Source organism: Aquarana catesbeiana, linkage group LG09 (assembly GCF_042186555.1).
Source record: "Aquarana catesbeiana isolate 2022-GZ linkage group LG09, ASM4218655v1, whole genome shotgun sequence".
NCBI classification, from domain to species: Eukaryota; Metazoa; Chordata; class Amphibia; order Anura; family Ranidae; genus Aquarana; species Aquarana catesbeiana.
In genome coordinates, this window is record NC_133332.1 from 321,457,020 (window position 1) to 321,480,164 (window position 23,145).

Here is a 23,145-nt window from a genome sequence, read left to right on the forward strand (position 1 = left end):
ATTGTGGTGGTAGGCGAGGAACTCCACATGTAAATGGAAAGTCTTGGGAACTCTAGCCAATTGGAGAACAATGATCACTTTATTAGTGTATGACCTAAGACATGGCCAACGCATCTTGGGGAATTTGGGCTGCACCTTCTTCAGGACTTTGGTAATTTTGGATCTGCTAGCCATGGGGACTGCAGTCTGTGTTCCAATATGATAGTGTCTGTTCTGCCTGGAGCTATACCATCCTCCACCCTTCTAAGAAGACTTTCCACAAGATTTTGGAGGGTGTCAGTGGGAATTTGTGCCCGTTTGTGAGGTCAGGTACTGATGTTGGATGAGACGACCTGGCTCACCATTGGCATTCCAATTTATCCCAAAGGTGTTCAGTATGGATGAGGTCAGGGCTTTGTACAGGACACTTGAGTTCCTCCACGCCAAACTGGTCCCACCATGTCTTTATGGACCTGGCTTTGTACACTGGGTGGGGGGGGGGGGGGGCACAGTCATGGTGGAACAGAAAAGGGCCTTGACCAAACTGTAACCACAAGGCTGAAAGAGCACAATTGTCTACAATGTCTTTGTATGATGGAGATTTACCAAGATCCTTCACTGGAGACACCTGAACTCTACAATCTGAACATGTGTCCACATAGGTTGGGCCATGCACTGAATTTGTTTAAAGTGGAATGAGCCTTTCTTGGACTCTAGGATGTGTGCTTCACATGAAGAGTTACCATTAATGGTAGAGTTTCTTAGTCCTGAGCCTGGAAGGACAAGACTGATGTTGGATGAGAGGACCTGGCTCACAATCGGCATTCCAATCCATCCCAAAGGTGTTCAGTAGGGATGAGGTCAAGGCTCTGTGCAGGACACTCGAGTTCCTCCATAATCTCAAACCTACTGAAGTCCATATCCTAAAGGTGTTCTGTAGGGTTAAGGTTAGGTACTGATGTTGGATGAAAATACCTGGCTTTTATGTTGGGCACCAAAAGAAAAAAAAACACCTGACTCACCGTTGGTGTTCCAGTCCATCCCAAAGGTGTTCAGTAGGGTTAAGATCAGGGCTCTGTATAGGACACTCGAGTTCCTCCACACCAAACTGGTCACACCATGTCTTTATGGAGCTGGCTTTGTACACAGGGGGGGGAACAGTCATGGTAGAACAGAAAAGGGTCTTCACCAAACTGTTACCACAAGGTTGGGAGAGCACAATTATCTCCAATGTCTTTGTATGATGGAGGATTACCAGAGCCCTTCACTGGAGACTGTGAACTTGTTCACAAGGAGCCCACATACGTTTTGTCATATAGTAGGCCATGTATTGGTCAGGTGTTGATATACTTTTGGCCATATAAAGTATGATGTGCCCATTCATTTTCACCTGCTTTATTTTATTTATTTTTTGAGTCATTCCCATCAGCTGAGCAAAACTGGGAACTAGTTATTGGCCTAAGAGTTGGAATATTGCAAGTTCTATCAATAAGTCCTAAGATGGGGTATTTACCTTTAGTAAATATTTATGAAAAAGTGAATTCTTTTATTGTCACCTCCATACACGCAGATCTAATCACCATGAATTACTGTATATATATATATATTTGTGTGCATATATTTGTTGCCCCTTCCCGATATGGCATGCTTACTTTAAGATTATGATTGCATTGGTAGCCATCCATTCCATTTCAGCCTTCTCCCTTGTTTAATGCTTTATGTCAGATTCATTTATGGATCACCTCTCATTCCATTCTTTATCTGTTTTTTTATTTGTTATTCTGATGTATTCTTACATTTCAAACCAACCTTGTACTATTTGCATTCTCCTTTTATCCCAATATATATAGACGAGAAATCCACTAACGGGTTTTGGATCTACAGAATTAAGGACAACTCAGATAAAGCGTGTCCCTTTAGTTCCTGACCACTAATGGCAGTGCAATGGAAATAACCATTTCATTTTACAGTGACAGGAAAAAGTATTCGACCCCCTGCTGATTTTGTACGTTTGCCCACTGACAAAGAAACGATCGGTCTTTAATTTTAATGGTTGGTTTATTATAACAGTGAGAGACAGAATCACAACAAAAATATCCAGAAAAACACATTTCAAAAAGTTATAAATTGATTTGTATTCTAATGAGTGAAATAAGTATGTGAACCCTTCACAAAACATGACTTAGTAGTTGGTGGAGAAACCCTTGTTGGCGATCACAGAGGTCAGACGTTTCTTGGAGTTGGCCACCAGGTTTGCACACATCTCAGGAGGGATTTTGTACTCTCTGCAGATACTCTCAAAGTCATTAAGGATTCCAGGCTGAGGTTTGGTAACTCGAACCTTCAGCTCCCTCCACATATTTTCTATGGGATTAAGGTCTGGAGACTGGCTAGGCCACTCCAGGACCTTCATGTGCTTCTTCTTGAGCCACTCCTTTGTTGCCTTGGCCTTGTGTTTTGGGTCATTGTCAAGCTGGAAGTCCCATCCACGACCCATTTTCAATGCCTTGGCTGAGGGAAGGAGGTTCTCACACAAGATTTGATGGTACATGGGCCCGTCCATCGTCCCTTTGATGCGGTGAAGTTGTCCTGTCCTCTTAGCAGAAAAACATCCCCAAAGCATAATGTTTCCACCTTCATATATGATGGTGGGGGGATGGTGTTCTTGGGGTCATAGGACCTCCATGTATGATGGTGGGGAATGGTGTTCTTGGGGTCATAGGACCTCCATGTATGACGGTGGGGGATGGTGTTCTTGGGGTCATAGGACCTCCATGTATGACGGTGGGGGATGGTGTTCTTGGGGTCATAGGACCTCCATGTATGATGGTGGGGGATGGTGTTCTTGGGGTCATAGGCAGCATTCCTCCTCCTCCTCCAAACACAGCGAGTTGAGTTGATGCCAAAGATCTCGAATTTGTTCTCCTCTGATCACAACACTTTCCCCAGTTCTCCTCTGAATCATTCAGATGTTCATTAGCAGACTTCAGATGGACCTGTACATGTGCTTTCTTCAGCAGGGGGACCTTGCGGGTGCTGTAAGATTTCAGTCCTTCACAGTGTAGTGTGTTACCAATTTTTTTCTTGGTTACTATGGTCCCAGCTGAGATCATTGACAAGATTCTCCCGTGTAGTTCTGGGCTGATTCCTCACCGTTCTCATGATCATTGAACCTCCACCAGGTGAGATCTTGTATGGAGCCCCAGACCGAGGGAGATCGACCGTTAGTTTGTGTTTCCTCCATTTGTGAATAATCCCAACTGTTGTCACCCTCTCACCAAGCTGCTTGGCGATGGTCTTGTAGCCCATTCCAGCCTTGTGTAGGTCTACAATCTTCTCCCCGACATCCTTGGACAGCTCTTTGGTCTTGGCCATGGTGGAGAGATTGGAATCTGATTGATTGATTCTGTGGACAGGTGTCTTTTATCCAGGTAACAAGCTGAGATTAGGAGCGCTCCCTTTAAGAGAGTGCTCCTAATCTCAGCTCAATACTTGTATAGAAGACACCTGGGAGCCAGAAACCTTGCTGATCGATAGGGGATCAAATACTTATTTCATTCATTAAAATGCAAATCAATTTATAACTTTTTTGAAATGTGTTTTTTTAAGTTTTTTTGTTGTTATTCTGTCTCCCACTGTTATAATAAACCCGATCATTAAAATTATAGACTTATCATTTCTTTGTCAGTGGGGCAAACGTACAAAATCAGCAGCCGATCGAATACTTTTTCCCCTCACTGTACGTGGAGGGTTATCAGGGAACCTTGTATGTGAAGTTCAGGACTCTATAAATAAGCACCATTGTGAGGCTTCTTAGAAATTCTCTTTCTGTTGCCTGTAAGTGTCATTATCATTGGGGGGGAGAAAGAGTTCTGCATCTCTTAGTTGGGATAAATAGGTTTAAAATTTTACAATAATTATATAATTGGTGCCATATGTTCACATATAATACGATGCAAATGCAATTGAGCATTCGCCAACATTTCTAAATAAAGAACAAGCACAGGGATAGCAAGAAAAACACCTTACATAAATTGTTGTCTTCAGTTGACAATGACACTCCCGTCTTAAAGCCCAACTCCAGACAGAGATAAGATGACCCTTAGCAGTGGGGCAGGGCTCACAAGGGTTAATAACCCGTTTTCTCCAGGGGCTAGAGGAGAAACCGTTTTAATTACCCGATCCTCCACTCCCCAAGCAGACAGCGCTCCACCCACAATCTGGTGGTGGGGTGTCCCTCTCCGTGTCCTCATGTCCAGTGCATGTCTTGCTCTGGTCTTGAGGACATCAGGACTGTAGATGGCAAAGAGCGAGGGGGAGCAGAAGCTGCGGGGACCAGTCAAACTGCGGGGAGGAGCGGAGGATCGGGTAAGTATATATTCCCCTTAGACATAAACAAGCAATTAACCCTTGCAGGTGTAGCACTGCCCCTCGTAGACTTCCCTGGGCCTCCCCCTGATTTTCTTGCTGCCAGTGACTAGGCGTTTTCACACGACCAACCGTACTCTCATCCACTCGTTATCCAATAATCAATCCAGGGTGTTTGGGTTTTTTTTTTTTTTTGGTATTTATTGTTGGAACTTGGATGGGAGAAGAATGGAATAGTGGGAAAATCCAACTGGAACTATTTACAGATGAGGACAACTCTCACTCGGCCTCACCAGGTTGGATGTGGTAGCAGACTCTCTGCTTTACCATACTGCACTCGTATGGGAGAAGTAAGTCTTTTGCTTGCTCTGCAAGCAGATCTGTTGGAACTATTTTATCTTCACTCACTAGCATCCCCTTTGACTGGCACCCGTCCACTGACTCTACTAGCTGAAGGGATGGCCCTCACAGGACAGGCCCAAGGACACAGATTTGTACCCATAGTAGGCAGGATCAGATTCTTCCCCTTCTGGTCAACTTTGCAGGACATCTGGGTTGCCGCTTTACTCAGATTCAGGCCCTCAGGTTGACCACCTGAGGCCGCATGACAGTCTGTACAGAGGAGGGGCAGCCGCCCCCTCCATCCAAGACCCCACTCTCCAGCCGTAGAACGCCAAGCACATGTGCCCTTGGCATATATACAGCCACCCAGCATGCAACGAGGCACTTTCCTCAGCAAATGGCCAGGGCTGTAACTATGCCTATGCTCTCACTTGTCAGGTTTCCTCCCCACTGTCCAATATGCCCCGCACTATTGGACCAGTGTGAAACATTCAGACACTATGAGCAGCATCTGAGTGCCATGAGCAGACCCTATCAATGGATCCCTGCTCCCTGGTAGGCAGAGAGCATCTAAATTTACCTGACAGCCTTCCCGGTAAGCAGAAAGACCCAAAAACTGTACTCTCTTCTAGCACCTACCTAGGAGGGTCCTACATGGGTTAGCATAGCCCCACCGCAAGGGAGTTGGGCTTTAAGAGTGTGTCACAGAGTTCCGGGAAAATAGTTGACTGAGAACGGCTGCCCACTAACAGGCAGACAGACAGTAGAGCAGTGTAAGTCCTCAGACATATGGCCAGAGCAGACAGTTGCAGAATCAGCAGATTGATGGTCAGATTAGATGCAAACAAACCAATCGCAAACAGAGTCCAAATTCGAGATAGGTAGACGGAGCACAGACTGACAATAGCAGAGATAGCAGGCTGATGGTCAGGAAAAACACAGACAGTGGTGGCTGGTGGGTTCTTCTTGGGAGGGGGGGGCAGCAAACAAACCCCGGTCCGGCCCGGCATTTACCCGCTCGTGTGGCGGGGCTGTGGTGTCCTCTTCTGGATTGTGGGCAGCCGGTGTCCGCTCCTCCAGCTTCCTCCGCCGCGTGTCTCCCGCCAAAGCGCTGGGCATCCAATAGAAAAGACTGATGCTTTGGCCAATCAGGAAACAGGTCTCACAGACCTGCCTCCTGATTGGCGGGGAGGAACTTTAGTGTGATAATAATGAAAATTTATTCGCTATATTCAAACAACTGGGTGGGCCCGGAGCGCAATTCTCTTTGCTCCGAGTTCACCCTTTTTTGAAGCCTATTAGAGCCTCTAAAATGTGTGATAATGGTGCGCTAATATCAACCTAATAATAATTGCACAGTGCCCTCTGACATATGCACATAAAAATGCACATAAACAATTGTGACAAAAAAATATAAATATAAATGACAGTGGTAAATATCACAATATAAACGAATCCTCCATATGTGAATAAATAAATAATGGTTCAGTAATCACCACCACCTAAGAAGTGCCCATTCACCTTCCAAGCTAGGCACAAATTGTCACTGGAATTTCCACATACATGTAACGATCTGATTGACTCCAAAGTGGGGTATTTCAAAGTGGAATTTGCTTGCCAAGAGAACTAGTTTTTTTCTCCGCTCATCTTTGGTAAAGAAAACTTTTTACTTCTCCATGGATGCTGACTCCCAACCGTCCCAGATTTTACGGGACTGTCCCAGAGTTTAAAGTAGGTCCCGAGTTTTACAGATCCGGGCTGGAATTTCGGAGTCCGCTTCCACAACAAGTTACATAGTTACATAGTACATACATAGTTACATAGTAGGTGAGGTTGAAAAAAGACACAAGTCCATCAAGTCCAACCTATGTGTGTGATTATGTGTCAGTATTACATTACATATCCCTGTATATTGCGGTCATTCAGGTGATTATCTAATAGTTTCTTGAAGCTATCAATGCTCCCCGCTGAGACCACCGCCTGTGGAAGGGAATTCCACATCCTTGCCGCTCTTACAGTAAAGAACCCTCTACGTAGTTTAAGGTTAAACCTCTTTTCTTCTAATTGTAATGAGTGGCCACGAGTCTTATTAAATTCTCTTCTGCGAAAAAGTTTTATCCCTATTGTGGGGTCACCAGTACAGTATTTGTAAATTGAAATCATATCCCCTCTCAAGCGTCTCTTCTCCAGAGAGAATAAGTTCAGTTAAAAAGGAAATCTCAAAACATGGACCCCTGAGTATATCAGTCTGGTCTCACAGGCAATTCCCTTTAAGGGGTGAATCAACGGTATCACAGATTGGCAAAAAAGTGTATACCGGTAACTTGCTTGATCAAAGGATTCTCACCATGAACTCCTCTGCTGCCACTTCCAGCATTGTCTCCTTGCTACTTCCAGTACTCCGAGTCCACCCTTTTTTGAAGCCTATTAGAGCCCCTGGCTCTAATCAGGTGCTTCAAAAAAACACCCCCACCGCATTGGAATCCATGCGTCTGGCGCCACTGATATGTAGGTCAGGGGGCTGGAGGCATGGATAGGGGGAGGCGGCGTCTGTGTGCCCTCTATGAACGGGCTGCCACTGAGCACCGACAATCTGACTAAAAACACAGTGCAAATAATTTGCAGGAATAATCCAGACCATGAACAGACAGATGTCAGAATCAGACATACCACTATCCCGGGCATGAGCAGACCAACTGACCTGTTGATCAGGCACAGGCTGGATGTCCAGCAGTCTGCTTAGGCTTTCTTGATTAGGGTAGGTGTGAACTGCAGAAACCCGAGCAAGGCTCTCAGCTGATTGTTACAGGAGCAGCATTAGATTGCTGCGGCATCATTTGGATCATCTTCAGAATATTCACAATCTGCAAACGTAAGAAAGAACTGCTTAGAACTCAGACTTGGCTTTCCAAATGAAATTAAATGCGAGGGACGCTTTTATTTTCTGGGTACTTTTTATGGCTTTTTTATTTTTTAGCTTCCCTTCAGCTGCCACATTTCCCATCAGTCAGTCAGTCAGAGAGTAGCGAGTAAACACATAAATCACAATGACTTCACATCCCAGCGGTAGGGCTGAATTCACATACAAGGTTTCCTACAATAATCATCTATCTTGGTGTGGAGTCCTTACAAGCCTCTGACTTTTCCCCACAATTTGGCCAGCTATTGCTCATACGTGGTTGGATAACTTCCATGTTTTTCTCTCTCCGTGCTTTGTCTCTGACCTTTTTCCTGGTGAAGTACATAGTTGTTACAGAGAAATGTGCTTTTTATAATCTTACCTGAACTGTGTTATTTGCAGCATAGGTCATTATGAAAATGCAAAAACATGGGCCTGCTGCTCAAAATTATATGTCGTGAGTTCTTTAGTCCATAATGTCGGAATGCAAAAAACTGCGTAATTTAAAAAAATATTTACAAATAACCTTAAAAAAAAAAAGACACGATTATGGAAATATTCACCCGCCTTTTAAATCCTTAAAGAAGCCAGAGTGTAACCAGCTACCACCTTTTTGTGCATGGTCTCAAAATAAACATGGAAGCCTCCAGAGATCATTATAGAATCTGCCTAAAGCAAACAGCATCATGAAAATCAAAAAGCAATCAAAGCAGACCTGGGCTAATGAAAGTGATAAAAGATTAGTTGGAGGCGTGATAGGCTTCCCTGAAGACATTAATTTTCTGGGATAACCTAAAGGCAGCCAGAGTAGGAGATAGCCGGACAGATTGAGGTAGAGAGTTCCAGAGGATGGGAGAAGTCCTGGAGAAGTCCTGGAGACGAGCATGAGAGGAGACTAGGGAGCTTTAGAGCAGGAGGTCTTGAGAGGAGCGAAGAGGACGTTTTGGGTGATATTTGGATACAAGATTGGGGATGTAGCTCGGGGCAGAGTTGTGAATGTCTTTGTATGTTGTAGTTAGTATTTTGAATTTAATTCTCTAGGAGATTGGAAACCAGTGGAAGGATTGGCAGAGAGGGATGGAGGACACTGAATGGAGACCAGTGGAAGGATTGGCAGAGAGGGGTGGAGGACACTAAATGGAGACCAGTGGAGGGATTGGCAGAGAGGGGTGGAGGACACTGAATGGAGGTCATTGGAAGGATTGGCAGAGAGGGGTGGAGGCCACTAAATGCAGACCAGTGGAGGGATTGGCAGAGAGGGGTGGAGGACATCGAATGGAGGCCAGTGGAGGGATTGGTAGAGAGGGGTGGAGGACACTGAATGGAGACCAGTGGAAGGATTGGCAGAGAGGGGTGGAGGACACTGAATGGAGGCCAGTGGAGGGATTGGCAGAGAGGGGTGGAGAACACTGAATGGAGACCAGTGGAAGGATTGGCAGAGAGGGGTGGAGGACACTAAATGGAGACCAGTGGAGGGATTGGCAGAGAGGGGTGGAGGACATTGAATGCAGGCCAGTGGAGGGATTGGTAGAGAGGGGTGGAGGACACTGAATGGAGGCCAGTGGAGGGATTGGCAGAGAGGGGGGGAGGACATTGAATGGAGATCAGTGGAGGGATTGGCAGAGAGGGGTGGAGGACACTGAATGGAGACCAGTAGAGGGATTGGTAGAGAGGGGTGGAGGACATTGAATGGAGGCCAGTGGAGGGATTGGTAGAGAGGGGTGGAGGACACTGAATGGAGGCCAGTGGAGGGATTGGTAGAGAGGGGTGGAGGACATTGAATGGAGGCCAGTGGAGGGATTGGTAGAGAGGGGTGGAGGACACTGAATGGAAGCCAGTGGAGGGATTGGCAGAGAGGGGGGGAGGACACTGAATGGAGGCCAGTGGAGGGATTGGTAGAGAGGGGTGGAGGACACTGAATGGAGGCCAGTGGAGGGATTGGCAGAGAGGGGGGGAGGACATTGAATGGAGATCAGTGGAGGGATTGGCAGAGAGGGGTGGAGGACACTGAATGGAGACCAGTAGAGGGATTGGTAGAGAGGGGTGGAGGACATTGAATGGAGGCCAGTGGAGGGATTGGTAGAGAGGGGTGGAGGACACTGAATGGAGGCCAGTGGAGGGATTGGTAGAGAGGGGTGGAGGACATTGAATGGAGGCCAGTGGAGGGATTGGTAGAGAGGGGTGGAGGACACTGAATGGAGGCCAGTGGAGGGATCGTCACAGAGGGATGGAAGACACTGAGTGGTTAATAATTTAGATGAGTCTGGTAGCAGCATTCATGATAAACTGAAGAGGGGATAGCCTATGGAGAGGTAGGCCTATGAGGAGGACGTTCCAATAGTCAAGGCGAGAGATAACGAGGGAGTGAATGAACTTGGTGGTTTCATTAGTTAAAAAGGGGCGAATTTTAGAGATGTTACAGATGTGGAGTCTACAAGCTTTTGACAGCAATTAGATTTGGAGCTGAAGGACAGGTCAGAGTCTAGGATTATACCTAGCATGGTGGTGTGAGGGAGGGTTGATGGTTGCATTATTGATTTTGATGGAAAAATCATGGAAGGGGGATTATCAACAGCTCGGTTTTAGAGAGATTTAGTTGAAGGAAGTGGTGTGACATCCATGCTTATATGTCAATTAGTAGGTTAGTAATGCGAGAGGAGACTGAAGGAGTGAGGTGATGAGTAGAGAGATAGATTTGTGTAACCTCGGTGTAGAGATGATATTGGAAGCCGTGGGAGTTTAGGAGGAGGAGGTGTAGCTAGAGAAGAGAAGGAGTCCAAGAACAGAGCGTTGGGGGGCCCCTAGAGAAAGAGGAAGGGGAGAGGAGGAGACAGAGTTGTAGGTAACAATGAATAGGTGATAGGCAGGAGGAGAACCAGGATAGAGCAGAATCTTGGAAGCCAAGGGAGTGGAGTTTATTGAGAAAGAGCAGGTGGTCAAAAGAATCAAAGGCCTTAGAGCTTTTGATACTGTTGCTATTGGCTATAACCACTGGCAATAATCGCATAAAACCTGGGTACAATCAGCCTGCCAATACATGGTTCACATCTCAGCTAGTTCAGAAGTACCCTAAAAAATCTTAACACCTATCAGTTCAGTTCTTGACATGTGACTGTGCCTAGGCACTCCTGATATCTGTGCACATCTGCTGTCCAGGCACTCCTGTTCTGTATCCTCATAGCTGTATATAAGCAGTGTGAAATCATTTAAGCCACGGCTGCCTCCACCAGATTTGGAGTCAGATTTGGTAATGGCACTGCTGCTGTGCTGCTCCCGGTTCTCCTTGCAGGAGAGGAAGCTGTAGGTGAGGAGCTGCTGTGCAAGGATCTCCCTGCTTCTGTTGCATTCATTCTGTGGATCTGTGGTTCCTCCACCCGTATCATTACCCAGTCAACAGATAACCAATATTCTAGGGGGCAGCTCTAACACGAGGAAGCAAAACCCTGCTCCTCTACCAAAATGGCCTCGTCCACACAGTGCAGAACAAGGAAAGGTGTCATAATAATGCAGAAAAGATCAGCTGCAGAGAGACCACAAACAATTCTAGTGGCTATTCCTTTGCCTTCTGCTTCCTATTTTAGGCACAGCTTTCACAGTGCAGTTTCAATCCAATATGAACAAAAAAAGCAAAGAATATGGTACAACCATGACTTAGTTAGAGAAGGCCATCCACTAAACTCAAATAGCAGGTAAGGAGGGCAGTAGTAAAGCAACCAGTTATCAAGTGCTAATCCCGAAAGAACTGCTGAGATTCACTGCTGGGATAAATGAAGCACAATATTTCAAAGCTACACAGCATTTTTTAACACACTGGGGCCCCTTGACACCATACTATATTTTACTGAAAAGGCAAATTTAGCCATTGGGTCTATGACCGTCAAAAATAGTCATACTTTCATAAAGGGCTCTACGGGGATACAAACTGAGCTATGCAACCACATTCTTGCATTTTCATAACTGACCTTTACTCTTCACTGTGCCCAAGTACTGTATAGACTGTGTTCATATTATTTGCCATATTCTATGCATTTAAAGGACCATGTGGACAAACGTTTGTTGGCACCTGACCGTCACAGCTATTATATGGCCAAAAGTATGTGAGCCCCCCATCTAAGTGATTGAGTTCAGCATACAAAGACATTGTAGACGTTTGTGCTCTTCCAGCCTTGTGGTAACAGATTGGTGAAGACCCTTTTCTGTTCCAGCATGACCTTGATCTCCTGTGTACACAGCCAGCTTCATAAAGACATGGTGTGACCAGTTTTGGAGAAAACCTTCCAAGAAGAGTGGAGGATGTTATAGCCACAAAGGGGGCAACTCCATATTAAAAGCCATGGTTTTGGAATGGGGATGTTCAACAAACTCTAAACCTTGACCCGACCTGACTGAATTGGAACATTGATTATTGTGACCAAGGGCTTTTTTTTGGCATCCAACATCAGGCCCAACGTGAGCCAGGTCTTCCAATCCAACATCACTACTTGACTTCAGAAAAGGGCACAAATTTCCACAGTCGTCCTCCAAAATCTTGTGGGAAGCCTTCCCAGAAGAGTGGAGCCAGCTTCGTGTAGACATGGTTTGACCAGTTTGGTGTGGAGGAACTTGAGTGTCCTGCACAGAGCCCTGATCTCATCCCTACTGAACACCTTTGGGATGTGCTGGAACACCAACTGTGAGCCAGCCTTTTTTTTTTTTTGGTGCCCAACTTGAAAGCCAAGTCTTTTCATCCAATATCAGTACCTGACCTTATTAATAGGCACACATTCCCATAAACACCCTCCTTCCCAGGAGTGGAAAATGTTATAGCAACAAAAGGGGACCAGGGTTTTAGGATGAGGTGCTCAACTTGAGTGTCCTGCACAGAGCCCTAGCATCAACCTTACTGGACACCTTTGGGATAGATTGGAGTACCAAGTGTGAGCCAGGTCTCCTCATTCAACATCAATACATGACCTCACAAATGGGCTCAAATTCCCACAGACACCCCTCAAAATCTTGTGGAAAGTCTTCCCAGAAGAGTGGAGGGTGTTAAAAAGGGGGCCCCATTAATAGCCATAGTTTTGAAAAGGGATGGCTAGCAAACTCATATACTGTAGGTGTGATGGTCAGGTGTCCACAGATGTTTGGCCATAAAGTATATCACAAATTGCTTGGTCCTGCTACTATTTACAAGCCTTTATTTTAAAAAAGAATTCCAGGTATGGATATTTTTTCATAGTTACATTGTTCCATCTTAGGCCAATGTAACTATATATATACCATACCTGTGGAATCCCTCTAGAACTGACTTTCTCAACCTTTTCAATACAGAGGAACCCCTTAAGATAAATTTACGTTCTCAGGGAACCTCTGCTAAAAATGACACTATATCTACAACTCATGATATATTAGTGTGATGGTCATTGAGAAGAATGCTCCTTAAACTTGTGGTCATTGAGAACAACGCTCATTACACTTGTGGTCATTGGGAAGAATGCTCCTTACACTTGTGGTCATTGAGAACAACGCTCATTACACTTGTGGTCATTGGGAAGAATGCTCCTTACACTTGTGGTCATTGAGAACAAAGCTCATTACACTTGTGGTCATTGGGAAGAATCTCCCCTTTACAGATAGCTAAAATGATGAATGGTGTCAGGGGGAAATTATCTGAGAGGCAGAAAATGCTCATTGATCATGGAACCCCTACCAATCACTGGAGGAACGCTGGTTGAGAAAACCCTGCTTTAGAAGCTGGAAATTACTTTAAGAGATACAGCTACTACAGGGATCTTCACTAGCTTCCTGGTCCCGTGCCAAGCTGCCATGCTGCTTTCTGAACACAGGAGGCCGTCTGCTTGGCACGGGTGCCATTCGGAGAATGCTTTACATTTTCTCAATGAATGCAAAGCCTCCTCTGATTAGACGAGGTGATGAGGCAGGCGATGATATCACACTCTCCACCTCGTCCCATCAGAGAAAGCTTTGCATAGTACTCAGAAGCTAGTTGAGATCGCTGTACAGTCTCTAGAGGAGCATCAAGGCACCCTTTAGAATTGCGCACAATCCCGGGGCACACCAGTCTGAGGACTCGTTCACACCAGGAGGTGCATCCGAGCGCACACACTTTTGTGCGAGCTCCCACGCGTCATATTTTTTTGTGCACTACGGGAAAACAAGTTTCTGTTGGTTGTAACCCCCCCCCAAATCTCCCCACCTAGCAAAAACCCTCCCAAATCCTCCCTTCAGCACAACCACCCCCCCAACCCAAAATCACACTCCCAGGTCAGACCCTCTCAAAATCACCCCTCCTAGCACAAACCCCACACCCGCTCCTATATCCCCCACCTAGCGCAACCCCCCCCCCCCAAAATCCCCCCTCTTCTTAGCACAAATTCTGTCCGTACAGTAGCGACAGCAGCAGAGAGGAAGAGAGAGCCAGGAGGGGGGTGCGCTCTCTTCTCTCACCTTCCCAAAGCTCCTCTCCTTCCTGTACATTTGAATCTGAGCGATCCTCTGTTAGCTCCTGTGTACCGAAAGAGGCAGAGAGTTCAGTCTGCTCCTCCCCCGCTCTCTGCTCCTCTGTATACAGGAGCTAACAGAAGACCGCTCAGATCACCCCCGAGGACTCCTCGCTGCACCCCGGTTGAGAAACACTGCTCTAGAGGGATCCCACAGCTATGGTATATATATATATATATATATATATATATATATATATATATATATATAGATAGTCCAAGAGGAAACAATGTAACTCTGTGTAAAATATCCATTTCTGGAATTCTCCTTGAAAGTTGTGTAAAGTTGCTAAGTCTAATTTATTACCATTCGTGGGTCAATCCACGGCTGTCATTAATTTCCTATTGCTGTGTTTTATCCATTTTATTTCTCTTTGCTGTTTGTCCTGTTATTAAAGGGAAGTATTGCAATCATTGGCTTTATGCCGCCAAGAAGCAGAATGGAGCAGGTTGAGCCACCAAGATCGAGCCATTCATCCTCCAGTCACTGCAGAGATATCTGGGGATATGATTGACAAATAGACAACAAAAGTATTCCGTTGTCACTCCCCCCCCCCCCCCTTTTGCTTCACCCCCATGTGGTGTAATTCCTTTTACTATATTCTCATATGATATTCCAAAACTAATTCTAAAAGCATTTGTGTTGAAGAAATGGTATGAGATGATACTTCCTCTTTATTACGCAGGGTATCGGTGCCCACATCCTTCTTAAATGTCAGAGGCTATCTCTTTGTTTTTTATGCATGCATTAATTGTTGGTATTCAAGTGTATAGTATGCTTTCATTTTATTTTTTTTCCAGTTGCTTGTACATTGCTGTAAAGATTAGTATATTAATCTACTTTTCACTTTAGCGGTTTGCTCCCACTTGCGTAGCAGTGTGGACGCCATGTGGTACATTTAAGGGATGGAAAGGCACCATGAACATGTCAATACACGATTCTGGTGCAGTCTGAGTTCTATACACATGAATGAGTTCCCATCTTGAGGAAACCATTAACGGAGAGTTAGATTGAGGTTTGGCTAACTTCACGGCAAACCACCACACTTCCACCGTGGTCATGAACCTGCCTTATCCTTCATGTTTTCCTCACCCGGTTATCTTGTGTTCTACACAACCTCCTCTGTCTTTATTGCCTTGTAGATCCATCAAATACCAGTCTGCATCCATCAAATACCAGTCTGCATCCATCAAATACCAGTCTGCATCCATCAAATACCAGTCCGCATCCATCAAATACCAGTCCGCATCCATCAAATACCAGTCTGCATTGGTCTTGGTTTTGCCATCAGCTTTAGGTTTATTTTGTGTGCATGCATACGGCTTCATGAACTTCTGCTGGCCTCCTACTGACCAAAGTGTGGACCACTATCTACTCCTACGTGTTATTCTGCTTCCACCGCTGACCAGTCTCATTGACATCTTCAATAGATTTCTATTATTTGCTCCATTGGTTTGGTGACCCTCTTTATTCCTCTACCACTATTCACATTTTAATGATCTCGGCTTTCATTATGTGGCTTCTGAGCCTCCTTCCCCTTGACTTACCTTCCTCTATTTCAATAAGAAAACCTGATTATTGTTTTTTTTTTATCTTGCTGCCAACCCCAAACCACGGCTCTTCATTCATCTCATCTTGGCTGCATTTCCTCCTGGTTGTATGTCCACCTACCATCTCTGCTCGTCCTCGGGCTGCTTCACACCCCTCACCTATGCCAAGTTTCTGATTCACTTTCTGTCTTCCCCTATTGATATTGTGCCCCGTCTTTAGTTCCTGTGATAGATCTGTTTAAAAGTTGACCTGCATTATCCCCCCCCCCCCCCCCCCCCCCCCAGCTTCAAACACTTTTTTTTTTCTTGAAAAGTTCTTGATAGGCATAGTCTTATGTGGGTTTTCTGGGTCATGTATGTTGTAATTTAAAGGGACCTTACAAGATTGGGAGCCACTTATCATCTCTCAGCTGTTTATTAAGGAACAGAGAGATGCTCGGTGGCCTATTGCCTACATTGTAATCTTCATTATTTGAATGAATTCATTAAATTTCCTTTCCTAAGTTGGGAAAAAAAAGCTGCATGGGGCGGGGACCCATTAGGGTCACCTCACACTTGAGAAGTTATACACCCTCCTTTTTCGGAGTTTAGAGGGAAAGCACAGCCACCTAGGCTTGCATGACTCCCAAGGTAGAACCTCCTGTTATTTTGGAGTCTTTTATTCATTTTACAGTAAAACGGATTTCCAAGGAGTGTGTCCGAAAACCCAACAAGAAAATATGTAGGAAAGGAGGTATGTAATTCCAAGGTGTGTGGCAAGACCATTCACCCACTTAAAAGTCAAAGGGGATGGGACCATTGTTCCCCCAGATAAAAGTGGGTGCGAGATTATTCTGCTTACTAGACAAAGTGAAGAGTTTTACTGTTGTAGCTCCCGAGAGGCAGGAATTAGACCAGACACCTTAACAAGAAGCGAAGGACTGATACAGAAACATCAAAATGGTAGATGCTCCCAACTGGATATGAAGAACATGGAAAGAGAACATAACACCCGTACATGTAGGAGGCGTATCGAAGGCCTGACACGAGCTGGAATGAAAGGGCTTGATTAGGACATACACTATACATTATCTCTAAAGGGAATCAAGAAGAAAAGGTCATGTCCAATACAATAAACAGTAAAATCAGGCGGGTAAAGATATCTCGGGTCCCAGCATACACTTTTATTTTATAAAATCAGCTTTGTAATAACCATACAAACACTAGTTATGACTGACAATCCAGTATAGGATTACTGGAAAATATCCTTTCATGGTGTGAGTGCTGCCTGTCTGCCGGCCGCCTCTTTCCACAACCTCCTGAATTCCCAGCATACTTTTCAGCTTCTCATTTCTAAGGACTACCTACCCCATGGTTCCTTGCTACCCGTACTGATTCTGCCTCTTGAAACTCCTCCCCTCAGTAGGACATCAGTGCCTACTCACAGGGCCTAGTGACCTCCGTGTCCCAGAATTCCAGAAGGTAAATGTGTGGGGTCTTCACAAGGTTTCAAGATGGTTCAGAGTAATAGGAGGAGGCTGGAAATAATCAGAATCCAATGTGGGGATGAGGATAGAATTTTACATTCTTACCAGAGATACATTTTAGGAACAGTGCTCACCACTCAATCAAGTTGATTGATAAGGAAGGATACATTGTAACAAACTTACTGCCTACAGCATGTAACAACAATGTTTCCTTCTATCTATATCAGTGGTGAGCACTGTTTGATCTAACCTGATTTTACTGTTTAATTGTTTTGGGGGGAACCTTGTCTGAGGAACAGTGCACACTTTAAGTAAAATCGATTGTAAAGGTTCTCGTGGTGTACCTAGTAGTAGGGAGTCACATTCATCTGGGCTTGTCATGGTGAAGACGATTCTCCGCTCATCTAAGGGAGCTGAGGAAGATCGTTGGATATGCAGCACAAATTCTTCATCATTACAGAACAAGTCCAATAGAATGAGACAAACTACTGCTAGAATTAGTAAAAAGAATACAAATTGAAGTCATCGTACACACCATGTCTTAATGCAGTGCATATACACCAAGATATGAACTCATCAAATTGTCCACTCTATGATAGGAATCATACATTTTGGTAAAAATCAGCAGATTTTAGCGTTTTCTCCCCATAAACCGCCCACACACAAAGTCTGTCCTCATCACATAGAATTTTGTTTTGATGATTTAGTATTTGTGTTGCTTGGCTGTTGTAGGGATGAATTTCAAGTGTTGCCAGGTCATGTCGAACCCTATGTATAGCGCGTATACTGTAGATCTTATCCCTTATTGTTCTTGTGATGTCATATATATAAAAAAAAAAAAAACACAAAAATCTGCCCCAAAAGTTTGGATTGCATACAAACAGGTATGGGGCGCGGGAGACCCCAGGCCACAGTACTGTATTGCTGTCCTGGCAGGCTCATGTTCTGCAAGCAATCCTTCTGATGATCCTCCACAGAACAATACTGTACATGGCAATACTTCAATGGGCACTCGTGTTTTAATAACATTGCGTCAATGTATTCTATGAGCACCCTGCTATGAGCACCCTTTAAATGCCTGTGTGCTTCAAGCCTTAGAATTCAATAACCTGTTTGCTTCCATTGATATTAAGACCTTGATTCGTCATTTTGTTTCACTAGAGAGCCGATCAGTTCAAACCGCAAGATCTGTTCAGATCACATGTCAGATGACTTGTTCTCTGTTTTTGCTACCAGAAGATGGACACACATACAGGCCAACATTTTATACTTTATGGCCAAAAGTTGGTGGACACCTGACCATCACGCCTATATGATCTAGTTGGACATCCAATTCCAAAACCGTGACTATTAATATGGAGTTGCCCCTCTTTGTGGCTGTAACAGCTTTCACTCTACTGGAAGGGTTTTCCCACAAGATTTTGGAGGGTGCCTGTGGGAATTTTTACCCATTTTGGAGGTCAGGTACTGATGTTAGATGAGAAAACCTAGCTCACACATCAAGCCCCAGGTTGGGCACCAATAAAAAGACTTGACTCACAATTGTCCTTCCAAGTCATCCCAAAGGTTTTCAGTAGGGTTGAAGTCAGGGCTCTGAGCTTGTTGGATATCCCATTCCATGATCATGGCCATTAATGTGGAATTGGCCCACTTTCTGTTATAACATCCTTCACTCTTCTGGGAAGGCTTTCCACAAGATTTTGGAGGGTGTCTGTGGAAATTTGCGCCCATTTGTGAGGTCAGGTACTGATGTTGGGTGACAAGTCCTGGCTCAGAATCGGTGTTCCAATTCATCCCAAGGGTGTTCAGTGGAGTTGAGGTCAGGGCTCTGTGCAAGACAGACAAGTTCCTTCAGCTATTCGAGTTTGTTGGATATCCTATTCCAAAATCATGGCTATTAATATGGATTTGTTCCCTTTGAGACTATAACATCCTTCACTCTTCTGGGAAGGCTTTCCACAAGATATTGGAGGGCGTCTGTGGGAATTTGTGTCCATTTGTGAAGGCAGGTACTGATGTCGAATGAGAAGACCTAGCTCACCATTGGCATTCCAATTCATCCCGAAGGTGTTCAGTAGGGTTGAGGTCAGGGCTCCGTACAGGACACTTGAGTTCCCCCACACCAAACTGATCACACCATGTCTTTATCGAGCAGGCTTTGTACATGGGGGGGGGGCACAGTCATGCTGGAACGGAAAAGGGTCTTCACCAAACCATTACCACAAAGTTGGAAGAGCACAATTGTCTCCAATGTCTTTGTATGATGGAGTTATAACAGGACCTATCAGGTACTGATGTTGAAGGAGATGACCTGACTCACGATCAGCGTTCCAATCCATCCCAAAGGTGATCAGTAGGGTCAGGGCTCTGTACAAGACAATGGAGTTCCTCCATGACCTACAACCTACTGAATGCCTTTGGGGTAAATGTACCTCTTCACAAGGGTGCTCCATAGGATTATGGGCATGTTTAATGAGAAGACCTTATACCAAATGTCTTCCAGAAGTAGAGTTGAGGTCAGGGCTCTGTGCAGGACACTGAAGTTCCTTCACACCATAATGGCCACACCATGTCTTTATGGAGCTGGCTTTGTACATAAGGGGGGGCATAGTCATGTTGGAAGAGAAAGGGGTCTTCACCAAACTGTTACCACAAGGCTGGAAGAGCACAATTGTCTTTGTATGATGGGGTATTAACATATTTCTGGCAATATTGTAGGTGTGATGGTCAGGTGTTCACATGCTTTTTTGCCATATGGTGTATGTCTTACGCATAAAGAATCTTAGCAGTCTATGATGGATCATTAGGTCCTGTAAGAACTATTATGATATTGGGTGAGTTGCCTAATATCTGTATTGTATCAGAGGTGGTCAGACTAAAAGCTGTTACTAGTAGTTTCTATTATGTATTGCACATTTGAAGCTGTGCACTTATGTCAGTAAAGGACCTTCAGATGTTTCACCTAACACTTGGCCCTGATCCGATAAAGTCCTAAAACAACAGTTTTACATGTCCTGTCTGTTACTGTTTAGAATGTAAAGGTATTGTCCATATCTGTTAAAGAAAAAGAGTATTGTCCGGTGTATGTGTTGTCTAGTCTTCATGAACAAGAATTTTATAAAAAGTAGAGCTAAACCTAAATGAGGATCCTAAAAATTCTTCTACCTCTGGTTTGTATGGGGTTGCGTAATTTGTGCCTCACAATAGGTGACAAGGTATGTCCATCTGTGCCAGTGGCAGTTTTTTTGTAGGGTCTTCTATAAAGCTATTTGTAGCGCTACCCCCTTAATAGTTTGGATTCTCTGTGCTTACCCTCCACTCTGTAGACAACCTCGGCCCCTCTGACACACCAGGTTAAGCAGATAGAGGTTTGGATGCTGCTGAGAGGTTAACGATAAACTTTCTGCACACAACAATACTTCCGTATCAGTAGGTAGACACCAGACTGATTTGTGAAACAGAACTAGATATGTTCATGTGAGTTATAGAAAATATGAGTAGGTTCACAAATGAGCCAATCAAGAAACAGATCCACCACAATTCACTAGACAGTAAGATCACAAGCTTGTAGCAATTTGGTCTGGAATGCAATATAGTTGACTGAACCTATACCTGATAGACTACTAATCAGAATACAGTAAAGTCATGGATAACATTAACCGCGTAATCTACAGGATTGTAATAACTTTCCTGCAACCAGTGTACTGTACTGTTGAGTACACTCCAGGAATGACTGTGCTAAAGCCCAGGTCTACTGCAATGGTACCCTTACTGTAGGCAGTGGATGAAGTCCTTGTAGAGCAGCTAAAGCGAAAGTCCTTTTCCCTAGTTCTTCAGCCGGCTTGCGTTGGGTCTTATTCTTTATGTTGGTGAACATAAACTTAGTCACAGTAAAGTCCGCATGTAATGGTAAAAGGCCGCTAGTCAGATGTCCAGTTCCTAGGTGCTCAGTCCCTACTAGAAGCAACAGGTCAGTGGCTGCAATTCCCTCTCACCAGTCCCTGCAATACAGCCGCAATGGTCCTACTATTCATACATCCTCTGGATCTGCCTGAAGTGGCTCTGGTCCTCAGCCCACAGGGCTACAGTGCAGCACCGTTTTCTAACTCGCTCTCTATCTAGCCAATTGATTGGCTACACATTTTCAGTTAGATCATTTTTTTTTATTACATTTTTATTTATTGTTTCTTTTATATGAAATAGTACTTATGAAGAGACAGGTACTCTTTATGGACTCATCATAACGAATGCCTTACCCTCCTCTTCCCAATGCTCATGCGGATCAGGTACATGTTTAGGGTAACTCTCTGCACTGTAACTTTTTTGGGGCAAATATCGGGCAGGATGGCCCGCCCCATAATGTGAGCTCTGTGATTGGCTGTGACAGTGGTCACATGATCAGGAGCCAGTCTCATTGGCTCCCAACCATTACTAGAAAGCAGGAGCTGCCTTTGACAGCTCAATCTCTGCACTGGTAAAGGGGTAACTGGGGATGTATATGGGGGGTGTTAGAGCCCGCCCTCTTTGCTGTCACGCCTGGGGATGTATATGGGGGGGTGTTAGAGCCCGCCCTCTTTACTGTCATGCCCGGGGATGTATATGGAGGGTGGGGTGTTAGAGCCCACCCTCTTTGCTGTCACACCCGGGAATGTATATGGGGGGGTGTTAGAGCTCGCCCCCTTTTTGCTGTTGTGCCCGGGGATGTATATGGGGGAGGGGGGGTGTTAGAGCCCGTCCTCTTTGCTGTCACCCCCGGGGATGTATATGGAGGGGGGTGTTAGAGCCCACCCTCTTTGCTGTCACGCCCGGGGATGTATATGGAGGGGGGGTGTTAGAGCCCACCCTCTTTGCTGTCACACCCGGGAATGTATATGGGGGGGTGTTAGAGCTCGCCCCCTTTTTGCTGTCACGCCCGGGTATGTATATGGGGGAGGGGGGGTGTTAGAGCCCGCCCTCTTTGCTGTCACGCCCAGGGATGTATGTGGAGGGGGGGTGTTAGAGCCCGTCCTCTTTGCTGTCACCCCCGGGGATGTATATGGAGGGGGGTGTTAGAGCCCGCCCTCTTTGCTGTCACGCCCGGGGATGTATATGCAGGGGGGGGTGTTAGAGCCCACCCTCTTTGCTGTCACACCCGGGAATGTATATGGGGGGGTGTTAGAGCTCGCCCCCTTTTTGCTGTCACGCCTGGGGATGTATATGGGGGAGGGGGGGTGTTAGAGCCCGCCCTCTTTGCTGTCACGCCCGGGGATGTATATGGGGGGGGGTTAGAGCCCGTCCTCTTTGCTGTCACGCCCGGGGATGTATATGGGGGGTATTAGAGCCCGCTCTCTTTGCTGTCACGCCCCGGGATGTATATGGGGGGGGTTAGAGCCCGTCCTCTTTGCTGTCACGCCCGGGGATGTATATGGGGGGTATTAGAGCCCGTCCTCTTTGCTGTCACGCCCGGGGATGTATATGGGGGGTATTAGAGCCCGCTCTCTTTGCTGTCATGCCCGGGGATGTATATGGGGGGTGTTAGAGCCCGTCCTCTTTGCTGTCACGCCCGGGGATGTATATGGGGGGGTGTTAGAGCCCGCCCTCTTTACTGTCACGCCCGGGGATGTATATGGGGGGGTGTTAGAGCCCGCCCTCTTTGCTGTCACGCCCGGGGATGTATATGGGGGGTATTAGAGCCTGCCCTCTTTGCTGTCACGCCCGGGGATGTATATGGGGGGTGTTAGAGCCCGCCCTCTTTACTGTCACGCCCGGGGATGTATATGGGGGGTGTTAGAGCCCGCCCTCTTTGCTGTCACACCTGGGGATGTATATGAGGGGAGGGGGGTGTTAGAGCCCGCCCTCTTTGCTGTCACACCTGGGGATGTATATGAGGGGAGGGGGGGTGTTAGAGCCCGCCCTCTTTGCAGTCACGCCCGGGGATGTATATGAGGGGAGGGGGGTGTTAGAGCCCGCCCTCTTTACTGTCACACCTGGGGATGTATATGAGGGGAGGGGGGTGTTAGAGCCCGCCCTCTTTGCTGTCACGCCTGGGGATGTATATGGG

General features: G+C 45.7%; 1 protein-coding gene across 3 annotated transcripts in view; it reads left to right on the top strand.

Moving 5' to 3' along the window:
• Positions 1 to 23,145, top strand: part of NLGN3 (neuroligin 3) — a 150,372-nt gene that overhangs the window by 90,849 nt on the left and 36,378 nt on the right. The window contains exon 3 of one of the 3 annotated variants that reach the window (XM_073600802.1): positions 16,313 to 16,372. The exons of the other annotated variants lie outside the window; for them this stretch is intronic. Within the exon in view, the coding sequence (XP_073456903.1) occupies positions 16,313 to 16,372 (60 nt within the window). The remainder of the gene's footprint in view (positions 1 to 16,312; positions 16,373 to 23,145) is intronic. 3 annotated transcript variants of the gene reach the window in all.